Here is a 15,464-nt window from a genome sequence, read left to right on the forward strand (position 1 = left end):
GCGAGACTATGGTTGCTTGAGCCCATGGCAGCCGCGTTTGAAGGGCGGATTAAGTCTGCCCAACTCCGATGCCCCCTCAGGTCTTAATGGGAGACAAAGGGAAATCCGAGACAGGGTGATAACAAGGGGCCCTCTGACTAAACAACCAGGCCAGGGGCTACAAGCTAACTGACAAAACCTAAAGTATGTGCGGAAACCCGCCAGGGAAAAGGACAACCAAAATCCACTTGTCCAATACTCCTACCCGGCACCGCCGGATACCAGAGTGGACCTGTGGAAGCGGAACCCTCCGCAAAATGCACCAAAACATAAATAAATAATAAAGCGGACAAGCCGCAACACACGGCAAGGCCGTGACTCACGAACACCACTGGATGTTATAAGGTGATTAGTCAGGACTCCAGGAATTAGATGACAAACTTCCGAGTTCAGAGCTTCCAATACTGGAATGACCGGATACAGCAAGACTGGAACAGACTCTCAGCAAACAAAGACAGCATGCAGGAAGCTATTACCGGCGTCTGAGAGAAGCCCTGGGAGTGTATTTAACAAGGAGTCCTCCAATCAGCTGCCAAAAGGCTGATTAGAATAAATGCCGTGCAGCTGCCTTGCTGCCCGGCCAGAGAGCAGGAGAAAACATTAACCCTTAAAGCCTAGCAACGGGGAACACGGTCCGCCAGTGGCGTCCCCGTTGCTAGGGTCCGTGCGGCTCAGCGCGCCCGGCGTCCAGCGTTGCCAGGGAGCCGGCGGCTGTTCGCGTACGGCGTCCCTGGTTGCTAGGCGCCGGGCCGCACCGACGAGCGGACCCCGGCGCCTAACACTCCCCCTCTCCGGCCCAATCCCCCTCTTCGGCCCAATCCCCCTCTCCAGCCCACTCCCCCTCTCCAGCCCACTCCCCCTCTCCGGCCCAATCCCCCTCTTCGGCCCAATCCCCCACTCCGGCCCAATCCCCCACTCCGGCCCAATCCCCCACTCCGGCCCAATCCCCCTCTCTGGCCCAATCCCCCTCTCTGGCCCAATCCCCCTCTCCGGCCCAATCCCCCTCTTCGGCCCAATCACCCTCTCCGGCCCAATCCCCCTCCCCAGCCCAATCCCCCTCTCCAGCCCAATCCCCCTCAACAGCCCAATCCCCCACTCCGGCCACCTCCCCCTCTCCAGCCCACTCCCCCTCTCCGACCCAATCCCCCTCTCCGACCCAATCCCCCTCTCCAGCCCAATCCCCCTCTCCAGCCCAATCCCCCTCTCTGACCCAATCCCCCTCTCCGACCCAATCCCCCTCTCCGACCCAATCCCCCTCTCCAGCCCAATCCCCCTCTCTTACCAAAAACACCTCTCCCGCCCAAACCCCCTCTCCGGCCCAATACCCCTCCTATTCCCAATTCCCCTCTCTGCCCCCCTCCCCCTCTGTGTCCCAAACCATCTCTCCACCACCCTCACCCTATCTTTCCCAAACATCCTCTGTAACCTACTCCCCCCTTCCATCCTCTTTCACAAATGGACCCTCCTTCCCCCATCCTGACTCCTTCCACCATCCAGCCACCATCCCCCATGCAGCCAACCACCCCCATCCAGTCGCCATCCCCCAGCCAAACCCCTTCATCCCCATCTGAATGGGCAACAGAGGCCCCGGAACAACTTCAGGGAGGTGGTGAAGTGGCAGAGGAAAGTAAGTTAACACACATTTTTACAAATGGTTAAATAGTATTGAAAGACACATTAAAATAATTGCATTGTTGTACTGTGGCCAATCTTTTGACAAGGTTAAATGTGGACAGGTTTGCATGCACAACACGGTTTGTATGTGAAACATTATCTGGCAAACATTTAGACCTGAGTGGAATTTTTTGTGTGGTTAAAATGTTAGAATAGTGCCTGGTTAATGCAATATTTGCACATTAAAGTCGCAGGAGTCTATTTGTTAGCCAGGCTAAGGACACAATGATTTGAGTTTTGAAAGTTACACTCAAAAAATTATTATTGTAAAAAAAAAACCTGTTTCACCTTATGTAGTAAGGCAGGCTTTCAGGGAGTGTGGGCATGCTAGGATATGTTGTCCTTCTGAAGATGTTGATATGCAGTGTGATGATGCAGGGCAAACACCAAAAAAGACAAGTCTGCTTCACTCCAGATGTGAATGAATCCCAGCATGGGGTTACATTTACTAAGATGGGAGTTTTATTCAAGATGGGATGTTGCCCATAGCAACCAATCAGATTCAACTTCTCATTTATTTAGCACCTCCTAGAAGATATGTGTAATCTGATTGGTTGCTATGGGCAACGTCCCATCTTAAACAGAACTCCCATCTTAGTAAATGTACATCATGGTGTGGTACACTTTTTAAATTTTTAATAACAAACATTGCTGAGCATGCTTGTGTGTTGGTATGCTACTGTTTTTACATTCAAACATCCATGATGTAGTCCCTTTGCCATTAAAGTGTGTTTTGTGGCTTGCTTGTGTAATAGGTAATGTGAGTGATTTTTTTTTTTTTTTTGCTCTGCATTTCAGATGGTGCAGTTGGAGATCCCACAAGCCTGCCTGGCATCCTTGCCAGCCTAAAGGCACATTTGCAGGCCATGCTGGCCGATGTTGACCGGCTGCAAAAATTTTGTTAATTTATCCCTATTTTTTATTTGTTAAAAAAAAAAAAAAAATATTATGTTAAAAAATAAAAATATATTGTTTACAGTTAAGCGGTTGTTGTGTTTTTTAATGCAATAAAGGAACAGCATATTGCCTAGCAGAAATTGGTTACCTTACAAAAAACACACATCAAACTTACGATTATTAAGCTTATTATTTACAAACAAACAAATTATGTCAGTTAGGAGATTATTGTTTAGAAAAACATGTAAACACATATATTCACACACTACACCTCCACACAAAAATATGCTATTTAACATTAGCCCAGGCACAGTTTACACATCTATTTCACTTATTTATAAACAAACATGGTAATGGCCAATTATGCCTACAAAGTGTTCTGTAGGTATTCTTTGAAGACTTAATTGGTCATGACCACAATCATTCATTACAGTAATTGGATTCGTAATTGAGGAAGGCTTGTTGAGTTTGAATTGAAAGGTGTAATATAACTTGAAAAAAAACCATTGCTGGGGGTAATTCTGAGTTGATCGCAGCAGCAAGATTGTTAGCAATTGGGCAAAACCATGTGCACTGCAGGGGGGCCAGATATAACATATGCAGAGAGAATGAGATTTGGGTGGGTTATTTTGTTTCTGTGCAGGGTAAATACTGGCTGCTTTATTTTTAAACTGCAATTTAGATTTCAGTTTGAATACACCCCACCCACATCTAACTCTCTCTGCACATGTTATATCTGCCTCCCCTGCAGTGCACATGGGCCCTCATTCCGAGTCGTTCGCTCGGTCTTTTTTTTCGCATCGCAGTGAAAATCAGCTTAGAGCGCATGCGCAATGTTCGCACTGCGACTGCGCTAAGTAATTCTGCTATGAAGAAAGGATTTTTACTCACGGCTTTTTGTTCGCACCGGCGAACGTAGTGTGATTGACAGGAAATGGGTGTTACTGGGCGGAAACACGGCGTTTTATGGGCGTGTGGCTGAAAACGCTACCGTTTCCGGAAAAAACGCAGGAGTGGCCGGAGAAACGGGGGAGTGTCTGGGCGAACGCTGGGAGTGTTTGTGACGTCAAACCAGGAACGACAAGCACTGAACTGATCGCACAGGCAGAGTAAGTCTGGAGCTACTCTAAAACTGCTAAGTTTTTTTTGTTCGCAATATTGCGTAAACTTCGTTCGCAATTTTAAGATGCTAAGATACACTCACAGTAGGCGTAGACTAAGCGTGTGTAACTCTGCTAAATTCGCCTTGCGACCGATCAACTCGGAATGAGGGCCCTGGTTTTGCCCAATTGCTATCAAAAATCCTGCTGCGATCAACTTGGAATTACCCCCGCTGTGCGTTTTTCAGCAAAAGCGTGTGCAATGTTAAGAAGAATGTGTAAATCTACGAGAAGTTTGTATTTTTACGATGACGTTTGTAGTAATGCGATGGATTCGCATTAGTGCGATGTCATTTGGCATACGCCTACTTTGTGCAATACTGCGTATGAAATAGCAAAAATACGTTGGGGCGGATATTCGCTATTGTGCAACGTGTCCCCAATTTTGCGAATATGTTGTGCGAACGAAAACATTAGCAATCAACTCGGAATCACCCCCATTATTCCTTCACCCCCCTCCACAATCCAGCATGCAATATATACAACACCTACCACGTACAAACTCTGACCCTCAACACGGATTATGTCTACCCATCACAACAACAGTTACAACAGTTACCCCACAACACTACCCGTCTACCCTACAACCAACCACATGCACTACACACACACTTACAGCTCCACTCCACACAATCAACTTACCACACCCTACCACCACTCCAAAAATCACACAACTTTCTTCATCCTCCACAAACCCTATCACAAGACACCACAACCCAAAACTCATAACTACTATGCCCCTACCCCTAATCCACCTACTTTGCACGTCCTGTCACCACCCCCATCCCTCACCCCTAGACCAATACATATAGAGGCACCCACCTGCCCCCACGCTATTCCGCCAGCACCATACATCACTACCCAACACTTTTTCTTAACCCACACACACAACCACGTACCCCTCCAAAATAACACTCCAACACCCACATTCTCTTCCACACCCTCCACAATCCTGCACAACACCACACTACCCCTATTACACACCCACCTCCCTCTCTATACAGCCCATGGATTCTGTCACACCATCACCACAACAATTAGGCCACAACAGTACCCGTCTCACAACCAAGCACCCACATACCAATTGCTGCCCCACCCCACAAACTCCCAGCCACACACCACAATACCCTACACTATGCAGAAAACCCAACGCCATGCCACCTTCCAACACACTCACCCTACAACACACACATACAACTCCACCAGCTACTACACCTCCTAATCCCTCACCCACCCCTCACCCCTAGCCCAACTCATACACTGGCCAGACCACATCCACCGTCCACCCTCACTCTGCTCAGCCCCCCAAACACACCATTTTCTCTACACCACGCACAATCTATGTACCACTTCCACAACAAACTAAACACCAAACATTGTTCCTTCACCCCCCTCCACAATGCAGCATGCAATATATACAACACCTACCACGTACACACACTACGACCCTCAACACGGATTATGTCTACCCATCACAACAACAATTACCCCACAACACTACCCGTCTACCCTACAAGTAACAAGTGATCCGTCTTTTTTCTCCACAAAGAAGAAGCCTGCACTTAAAGGGGATTTAGATGGCCTGATAAATCCTTTCCCTAGGCTCTCCTTAACATACTCATTCATGGCCGCAGTTTCTGGCCCGGATAATGCATATAACCTTCCCTTTGGCAATGTGGCACCAGGAATTAGCTCAATAGCACAATCATAAGGCCGATGGGGAGGCAGAATGTCTGCATTGCCCTTGGAAAACACATCAACAAAGTCCTGGTATTCCACGGGAATGAGTTCGGGAATGGCAGCAGCTATTCTGACGGGAAACGTAATACATTCCTTATTACAGATGGTACCCCATTGTGAAATCTCCCCCGACTGCCAATCAATGGTGGGATTATGAAAGGCCAGCCAAGGGTGACCCAGAACCACTGGAACTGCTGGGCAATGGGTAAGGAAAAACTCGATTTTTTCGGAATGAAGAGCTCCTACCGTAAGTAGTACAGGGGGTGTACAGAGGGAAATAACCCCATTGGACAAGGGACTCCCATCTAAACCATGCATGGTGATACACCTACCCAAGGCTAACTGAGGAATACCTAAGGCCTTGGCCCACGTTAAGTCCATAAAGTTCCCTGCAGCTCCACTGTCAACAAAAGCCGACACGAGGAACAGAGGCTGCCAAAGGAAACTTTAGCTGGGACTAAAAGGGAGTTCTTCGAGGAGATAAGCTGCAGACCAAAGTGAACCCCCTCACAATTCACTTGGTCAAGGCGTTTTCCTGACTTGATCGGACAATTACGGGCAAAATGTCCCTTACCCCCACAGTACAAACAAAGACCAGAGTTTTGCCTTCTGGCTCTTTCTTCTGGAGACAGCCGGGAGAGACCCATCTGCATGGGCTTCTCTACGTCCTCAGGAATGGAAAATACACATGGAGTAGACCTGACAGGTGCTCCTTTTTCAGCCCTCCGCTCTCTGAGACGACGATCAATCTTAATAGAAAGCTCCATGAGTTTATCGAGAGTCTCAGGAGCGGGATACTGAAGGAGACTGTCTTTTATAGACTCTGATAAGCCGAGGCGAAACTGACTGCGCAGGGCTGGGTCATTCCAGCCACAGTCGTTCGACCAACGGCGAAACTCTGTACAAAAAACTTCTGCAGGATTTCTACCCTGTCTGAGAGTGCGTAACTGACTCTCAGCGGATGCCTCTCTATCAGGGTCATCATACAAAAGCCCTAAAGACCCAAAAAAGGCGTCTACTGATGACAACGCCGGATCCTCTACTTTTAAACCGAATGCCCAGGTCTGAGGATCTCGCTGGAGCAAAGAAATAATAATTCCTACCCGCTGAGATTCAGTACCTGAGGAGATCGGTCTTAAACGAAAATAAAGTTTACAGGATTCTTTAAAATTAAAAAACTCCTTCCTATCACCAGAAAAACGGTCAGGCAAGTGCATTTTTGGTTCAGGGACTACCATCGGGGAAGTTCGTAAAAGATCTTCCTGCGACTTCACCCGAAGGGAAAGATCCTGAAACATCTGAGTAAGTTCTTGAATCTGGCTGACTAGGAGCTGACCAGGATTTGGCCCTAAACCTGTGGGATTCATGAGGCCGATAACTCTTACAAAACTGAATAAGGAAAAAATTAAACCCAGTTTAATTTTAGGTTTTGGTATGGCCGGTAATAATGTTATGATTCCAGTACTCCTGACCGGAGGAGATCTCATGGCAATGGTCAGAGTACTGGAAGGGAATGCTGGTTATGGGAGCGGGAATAGAAAATAGCCCCTGGCGCCCTAACTCCGTTGTCTCGCCCGTGCTGTCAGAAATCCCCTGCGAGACTATGGTTGCTTGAGCCCATGGCAGCCGCGTTTGAAGGGCGGATTAAGTCTGCCCAACTCCGATGCCCCCTCAGGTCTTAATGGGAGACAAAGGGAAATCCGAGACAGGGTGATAACAAGGGGCCCTCTGACTAAACAACCAGGCCAGGGGCTACAAGCTAACTGACAAAACCTAAAGTATGTGCGGAAACCCGCCAGGGAAAAGGACAACCAAAATCCACTTGTCCAATACTCCTACCCGGCACCGCCGGATACCAGAGTGGACCTGTGGAAGCGGAACCCTCTGCAAAATGCACCAAAACATAAATAAATAATAAAGCGGACAAGCCGCAACACACGGCAAGGCCGTGACTCACGAACACCACTGGATGTTATAAGGTGATTAGTCAGGACTCCAGGAATTAGATGACAAACTTCCGAGTTCAGAGCTTCCAATACTGGAATGACCGGATACAGCAAGACTGGAACAGACTCTCAGCAAACAAAGACAGCATGCAGGAAGCTATTACCGGCGTCTGAGAGAAGCCCTGGGAGTGTATTTAACAAGGAGTCCTCCAATCAGCTGCCAAAAGGCTGATTAGAATAAATGCCGTGCAGCTGCCTTGCTGCCCGGCCAGAGAGCAGGAGAAAACATTAACCCTTAAAGCCTAGCAACGGGGAACACGGTCCGCCAGTGGCGTCCCCGTTGCTAGGGTCCGTGCGGCTCAGCGCGCCCGGCGTCCAGCGTTGCCAGGGAGCCGGCGGCTGTTCGCGTACGGCGTCCCTGGTTGCTAGGCGCCGGGCCGCACCGACGAGCGGACCCCGGCGCCTAACACTCCCCCTCTCCGGCCCAATCCCCCTCTTCGGCCCAATCCCCCTCTCCAGCCCACTCCCCCTCTCCAGCCCACTCCCCCTCTCCGGCCCAATCCCCCTCTTCGGCCCAATCCCCCTCTTCGGCCCAATCCCCCACTCCGGCCCAATCCCCCACTCCGGCCCAATCCCCCACTCCGGCCCAATCCCCCTCTCTGCCCCAATCCCCCTCTCTGGCCCAATCCCCCTCTCCGGCCCAATCCCCCTCTTCGGCCCAATCACCCTCTCCGGCCCAATCCCCCTCCCCAGCCCAATCCCCCTCTCCAGCCCAATCCCCCTCAACAGCCCAATCCCCCACTCCGGCCACCTCCCCCTCTCCAGCCCACTCCCCCTCTCCGACCCAATCCCCCTCTCCGACCCAATCCCCCTCTCCAGCCCAATCCCCCTCTCCAGCCCAATCCCCCTCTCCGACCCAATCCCCCTCTCCGACCCAATCCCCCTCTCCAGCCCAATCCCCCTCTCTTACCAAAAACACCTCTCCCGCCCAAACCCCCTCTCCGGCCCAATACCCCTCCTATTCCCAATTCCCCTCTCTGCCCCCCTCCCCCTCTGTGTCCCAAACCATCTCTCCACCACCCTCACCCTATCTTTCCCAAACATCCTCTGTAACCTACTCCCCCCTTCCATCCTCTTTCACAAATGGACCCTCCTTCCCCCATCCTGACTCCTTCCACCATCCAGCCACCATCCCCCATGCAGCCAACCACCCCCATCCAGTCGCCATCCCCCAGCCAAACCCCTTCATCCCCATCTGAATGGGCAACAGAGGCCCCGGAACAACTTCAGGGAGGTGGTGAAGTGGCAGAGGAAAGTAAGTTAACACACATTTTTACAAATGGTTAAATAGTATTGAAAGACACATTAAAATAATTGCATTGTTGTACTGTGGCCAATCTTTTGACAAGGTTAAATGTGGACAGGTTTGCATGCACAACACGGTTTGTATGTGAAACATTATCTGGCAAACATTTAGACCTGAGTGGAATTTTTTGTGTGGTTAAAATGTTAGAATAGTGCCTGGTTAATGCAATATTTGCACATTAAAGTCGCAGGAGTCTATTTGTTAGCCAGGCTAAGGACACAATGATTTGAGTTTTGAAAGTTACACTCAAAAAATTATTATTGTAAAAAAAAAACCTGTTTCACCTTATGTAGTAAGGCAGGCTTTCAGGGAGTGTGGGCATGCTAGGATATGTTGTCCTTCTGAAGATGTTGATATGCAGTGTGATGATGCAGGGCAAACACCAAAAAAGACAAGTCTGCTTCACTCCAGATGTGAATGAATCCCAGCATGGGGTTACATTTACTAAGATGGGAGTTTTATTCAAGATGGGATGTTGCCCATAGCAACCAATCAGATTCAACTTCTCATTTATTTAGCACCTCCTAGAAGATATGTGTAATCTGATTGGTTGCTATGGGCAACGTCCCATCTTAAACAGAACTCCCATCTTAGTAAATGTACATCATGGTGTGGTACACTTTTTAAATTTTTAATAACAAACATTGCTGAGCATGCTTGTGTGTTGGTATGCTACTGTTTTTACATTCAAACATCCATGATGTAGTCCCTTTGCCATTAAAGTGTGTTTTGTGGCTTGCTTGTGTAATAGGTAATGTGAGTGATTTTTTTTTTTTTTTTGCTCTGCATTTCAGATGGTGCAGTTGGAGATCCCACAAGCCTGCCTGGCATCCTTGCCAGCCTAAAGGCACATTTGCAGGCCATGCTGGCCGATGTTGACCGGCTGCAAAAATTTTGTTAATTTATCCCTATTTTTTATTTGTTAAAAAAAAATAAAAAATATTATGTTAAAAAATAAAAATATATTGTTTACAGTTAAGCGGTTGTTGTGTTTTTTAATGCAATAAAGGAACAGCATATTGCCTAGCAGAAATTGGTTACCTTACAAAAAACACACATCAAACTTACGATTATTAAGCTTATTATTTACAAACAAACAAATTATGTCAGTTAGGAGATTATTGTTTAGAAAAACATGTAAACACATATATTCACACACTACACCTCCACACAAAAATATGCTATTTAACATTAGCCCAGGCACAGTTTACACATCTATTTCACTTATTTATAAACAAACATGGTAATGGCCAATTATGCCTACAAAGTGTTCTGTAGGTATTCTTTGAAGACTTAATTGGTCATGACCACAATCATTCATTACAGTAATTGGATTCGTAATTGAGGAAGGCTTGTTGAGTTTGAATTGAAAGGTGTAATATAACTTGAAAAAAAACCATTGCTGGGGGTAATTCTGAGTTGATCGCAGCAGCAAGATTGTTAGCAATTGGGCAAAACCATGTGCACTGCAGGGGGGCCAGATATAACATATGCAGAGAGAATGAGATTTGGGTGGGTTATTTTGTTTCTGTGCAGGGTAAATACTGGCTGCTTTATTTTTAAACTGCAATTTAGATTTCAGTTTGAATACACCCCACCCACATCTAACTCTCTCTGCACATGTTATATCTGCCTCCCCTGCAGTGCACATGGGCCCTCATTCCGAGTCGTTCGCTCTGTCTTTTTTTTCGCATCGCAGTGAAAATCAGCTTAGAGCGCATGCGCAATGTTCGCACTGCGACTGCGCTAAGTAATTCTGCTATGAAGAAAGGATTTTTACTCACGGCTTTTTGTTCGCACCGGCGAACGTAGTGTGATTGACAGGAAATGGGTGTTACTGGGCGGAAACACGGCGTTTTATGGGCGTGTGGCTGAAAACGCTACCGTTTCCGGAAAAAACGCAGGAGTGGCCGGAGAAACGGGGGAGTGTCTGGGCGAACGCTGGGAGTGTTTGTGACGTCAAACCAGGAACGACAAGCACTGAACTGATCGCACAGGCAGAGTAAGTCTGGAGCTACTCTAAAACTGCTAAGTTTTTTTTGTTCGCAATATTGCGTAAACTTCGTTCGCAATTTTAAGATGCTAAGATACACTCACAGTAGGCGTAGACTAAGCGTGTGTAACTCTGCTAAATTCGCCTTGCGACCGATCAACTCGGAATGAGGGCCCTGGTTTTGCCCAATTGCTATCAAAAATCCTGCTGCGATCAACTTGGAATTACCCCCGCTGTGCGTTTTTCAGCAAAAGCGTGTGCAATGTTAAGAAGAATGTGTAAATCTACGAGAAGTTTGTATTTTTACGATGACGTTTGTAGTAATGCGATGGATTCGCATTAGTGCGATGTCATTTGGCATACGCCTACTTTGTGCAATACTGCGTATGAAATAGCAAAAATACGTTGGGGCGGATATTCGCTATTGTGCAACGTGTCCCCAATTTTGCGAATATGTTGTGCGAACGAAAACATTAGCGATCAACTCGGAATCACCCCCATTATTCCTTCACCCCCCTCCACAATCCAGCATGCAATATATACAACACCTACCACGTACAAACTCTGACCCTCAACACGGATTATGTCTACCCATCACAACAACAGTTACAACAGTTACCCCACAACACTACCCGTCTACCCTACAACCAACCACATGCACTACACACACACTTACAGCTCCACTCCACACAATCAACTTACCACACCCTACCACCACTCCAAAAATCACACAACTTTCTTCATCCTTCACAAACCCTATCACAAGACACCACAACCCAAAACTCATAACTACTATGCCCCTACCCCTAATCCACCTACTTTGCACGTCCTGTCACCACCCCCATCCCTCACCCCTAGACCAATACATATAGAGGCACCCACCTGCCCCCACGCTATTCCGCCAGCACCATACATCACTACCCAACACTTTTTCTTAACCCACACACACAACCACGTACCCCTCCAAAATAACACTCCAACACCCACATTCTCTTCCACACCCTCCACAATCCTGCACAACACCACACTACCCCTATTACACACCCACCTCCCTCTCTATACAGCCCATGGATTCTGTCACACCATCACCACAACAATTAGGCCACAACAGTACCCGTCTCACAACCAAGCACCCACATACCAATTGCTGCCCCACCCCACAAACTCCCAGCCACACACCACAATACCCTACACTATGCAGAAAACCCAACGCCATGCCACCTTCCAACACACTCACCCTACAACACACACATACAACTCCACCAGCTACTACACCTCCTAATCCCTCACCCACCCCTCACCCCTAGCCCAACTCATACACTGGCCAGACCACATCCACCGTCCACCCTCACTCTGCTCAGCCCCCCAAACACACCATTTTCTCTACACCACGCACAATCTATGTACCACTTCCACAACAAACTAAACACCAAACATTGTTCCTTCACCCCCCTCCACAATGCAGCATGCAATATATACAACACCTACCACGTACACACACTACGACCCTCAACACGGATTATGTCTACCCATCACAACAACAATTACCCCACAACACTACCCGTCTACCCTACAAGTAACCACATGGCCTACACACACACTTACAGCCCCACTCCACACAATCAATTTAACACACCCTACCAGCACTCCAAAAATCACACAACTTTCTTCACCCTGCACAAACCCTATCACAAGACACCACAACCCAAAACTCATAACTACTATGCCCCTACCCCTAATCCACCTACCTTTACACAAGTACAGCACCTATGCACCCCCTCGACGATGCCCAACTCCCCCATTTAAAACCAACCATACACCAAACCATCCATACACACACACGCACACACACACACACACACACACACACACACACACACACACACACACACAACCTCCCTTCAGACTCACACAGTCACATCCTCCACACAGGACAACCGCCACCACTGACTACAGCTACAGAGACCTTTTTACACTACACCTCTACAATAACAACCCCATCCACATGTCCCCTTCTATAACCACACAGACACTACAAGCACAACCTTCACCACCATCCCTCACCACAAGCAGTCACAACCTATATTGCAGTCCCACAGCCACACGTTAACATGTCATTTACAGCCACATTCTCTACAGCCTCCCCTGAAGACACTGTTCACCCACTCACAAGACCCTGCACCCCATTCACCATCACATTCCCTTTTGTCATACTACATCTACCCACGAACAAACCTCCCATTCCACCAACACAAACTATACAACTACTATTCTACACCTTCACTTTTCAGTAGAGATTACGGGGGCGTAGCCCCTTACGACGGTGTGAATCACCTAGTAAATTAGTATTTTATATTTGTATGAATTGCTCCTTTATATGGTGCCAGTTGGAGTAAGAATACAGTGAAGAACAACGTGTCCTCTGATGGTAAAAGTCATTTACTTTGCGTAACACAGAAATGGGGCACCGTGCATATTGTATATTTTAAATTTATCCATAAAGTTATCTATTACTGTACTGAAAGGAGAGCGTGCAGAGCGTATTACCGCAGCTGTTGCGGAGCCTCCACCAGAATAGGATTAAACTCATTATATGTATAAAGTATATATGTCTTAATTTAGCTTTAATAAAATGTGGTTTGCAATGGTTGTGTTTGGTCCTAGGGGATCCTTGAATGTGAAAATAAAATTATTGCATTGGTGAGTAAGGTGACAAGAACTCTCACATGTGTAATGTTCCCTATGTCAGTCTAATTCGCCGCCAGGCCAGAGCAGGTAGCCCACTGCGTTCCCTCATGGTCGCCATCAGGGGGGTGATGGAGGCACAACTGTCCTAGGAGAGTGTTGAAAGAGCCCTGGCTGGAAGTATTGAAAATGTCCCTCCCAAAATGGCTACCGCCTCAGAGGAAACAGTTTGGGAGGGACATTTTCAAAAGGTTGGAGAGTGGCAGGTGCGAGCAGTGGCCCCCGCCGAGACTGTGGACCCACGGCGGCCGGAGAGGGTTTACCCTGACAACAAGAAAACCCCTGACAATGAGCAGAACCCCTGACAACGAGCACCAATCCCAAACCTGTTCCTGTGACATGACGATATCACCGTACACCGCGACAAGTTGGCAATGAGTCTCAGCTGCTGATGTGCCCTTTAGACGCAGAAATCTGATCACACTATGCACCTCAATGTGTGACCATGTGCCCACCAGCCCCGCCATCTTACACCTGAGACAGTATGACTGATAGGAGGCGTAAGACTGATGGCCGTGAGACAGTATGACTGATAGGAGGCGTAGACTGATGGCCGTGAGAGGAAGCCGTGGTCTATCTGCTCTGGCCTGGCGGGCAATTAGACTGACATAGAGAACAATACTCATGTGAGAGGTCTTGTTACTTTACTTATTGAACGACCCTCGTACAACAAAGCTGTCTCTCTCAGAGAAATCCTTACATTTGTGATGCTCATTAGCGCCCCCCAAAAATAAAATAATGGTAATATCATTGCATCATTATTTCCTTACCTTTTTCATGTCTTCAAAAAATACGTATAATATGTTGCGTTTGTCTTTCTCTTCCCAGAATCCCTTCACGTGCTCATACCAGGATCCCCAGCCCACTGCCAACAGAGGAACCGTAATTAGGGAGCAAATCAGAGGCACAGACTCAGCACTAATTGCTGTATACACATAAATACGTATTGTGTGTGTGTGTCTATATCATACCTCCCAACATGACCCTCTCCAGGAGGACACAATGCTCTGCTCCTGGACTTTTTTCTTAATTTATAATGGCACCTATTTTGAACAGGTTAATGGATAAGAAAGGTGTGACAGCACAGGTGAGGGCAATCATAACTTAAGAGGGAAGTGCAGGAACAGAGCATTGTGTCCTCCTGGAGAGGTCATGTTGGGAGGTATGACATAGGTATGAGCACTGGGTCAGTATTAGGGTACAGCACAGGTGATGGTAATCATACAGTAAGAGGGAAGAGCAGGAGCAGAGCATTGTGTCCTCCTGGAGAGGTCATGTTGGGAGGTATGACATAGGTATGAGCACTGGGTCAGTATTAGGGTACAGCTCAGGTGATGGTAATCATACAGTAAGAGGGAAGAGCAGGAGCAGAGCATTGTGTCCTCCTGGAGAGGTCATGTTGGGAGGTATGACATAGGTATGAGCACTGGGTCAGTATTAGGGTACAGCACAGGTGATGGTAATCATACAGTAAGAGGGAAGAGCAGGAGCAGAGCATTGTGTCCTCCTGGAGAGGGTCATGTTGGGAGGTATGACATAGGTATGAGCACTGGCAGGGCCGGCTCCAGGCCTACTAGCACCCTGAGCGAGAAAATGTAAAAGTGCCCCTCCCCCCCCCATGCGCGCGCCGAAGGCGCGCGCGCTCTTGAAAAAGTGGGCGTGGCCTCTTGAAAAAGTGGGCGTGGTCTCGTCCCCCAGCAGTGCCAGCTACACATGACATGCCCTCCAGCAGTGCCAGCTACACGTGCTAGTGTTCACTTTTTAGGGCAGGTTGCTGATCACAGGGAGGGCACATTTTTAAGTTAGGTGGGCAAAATGATGTACATACTGTAATGCTTGTTGTTCCCATTTCCACACGCTAAAGCATGGACAGTGCGCGCCGAAGGCGCGCAGCAAAAATTTAG

The 15,464-nt window shown here is 47.9% G+C and overlaps 1 protein-coding gene across 1 annotated transcript in view; it reads right to left on the bottom strand.

Moving 5' to 3' along the window:
• The window catches only part of LOC134948122 (sulfotransferase 1C1-like), a 129,533-nt gene that overhangs the window by 33,261 nt on the left and 80,808 nt on the right, over window positions 1-15,464 (bottom strand). The window contains exon 5 of the mRNA XM_063935910.1: window positions 14,331-14,425. Coding sequence (XP_063791980.1) covers window positions 14,331-14,425 — 95 coding nt within the window. The remainder of the gene's footprint in view (window positions 1-14,330; window positions 14,426-15,464) is intronic.

This window comes from Pseudophryne corroboree, chromosome 8, assembly GCF_028390025.1.
Source record: "Pseudophryne corroboree isolate aPseCor3 chromosome 8, aPseCor3.hap2, whole genome shotgun sequence".
In the NCBI taxonomy this organism is placed as follows: Eukaryota; Metazoa; Chordata; class Amphibia; order Anura; family Myobatrachidae; genus Pseudophryne; species Pseudophryne corroboree.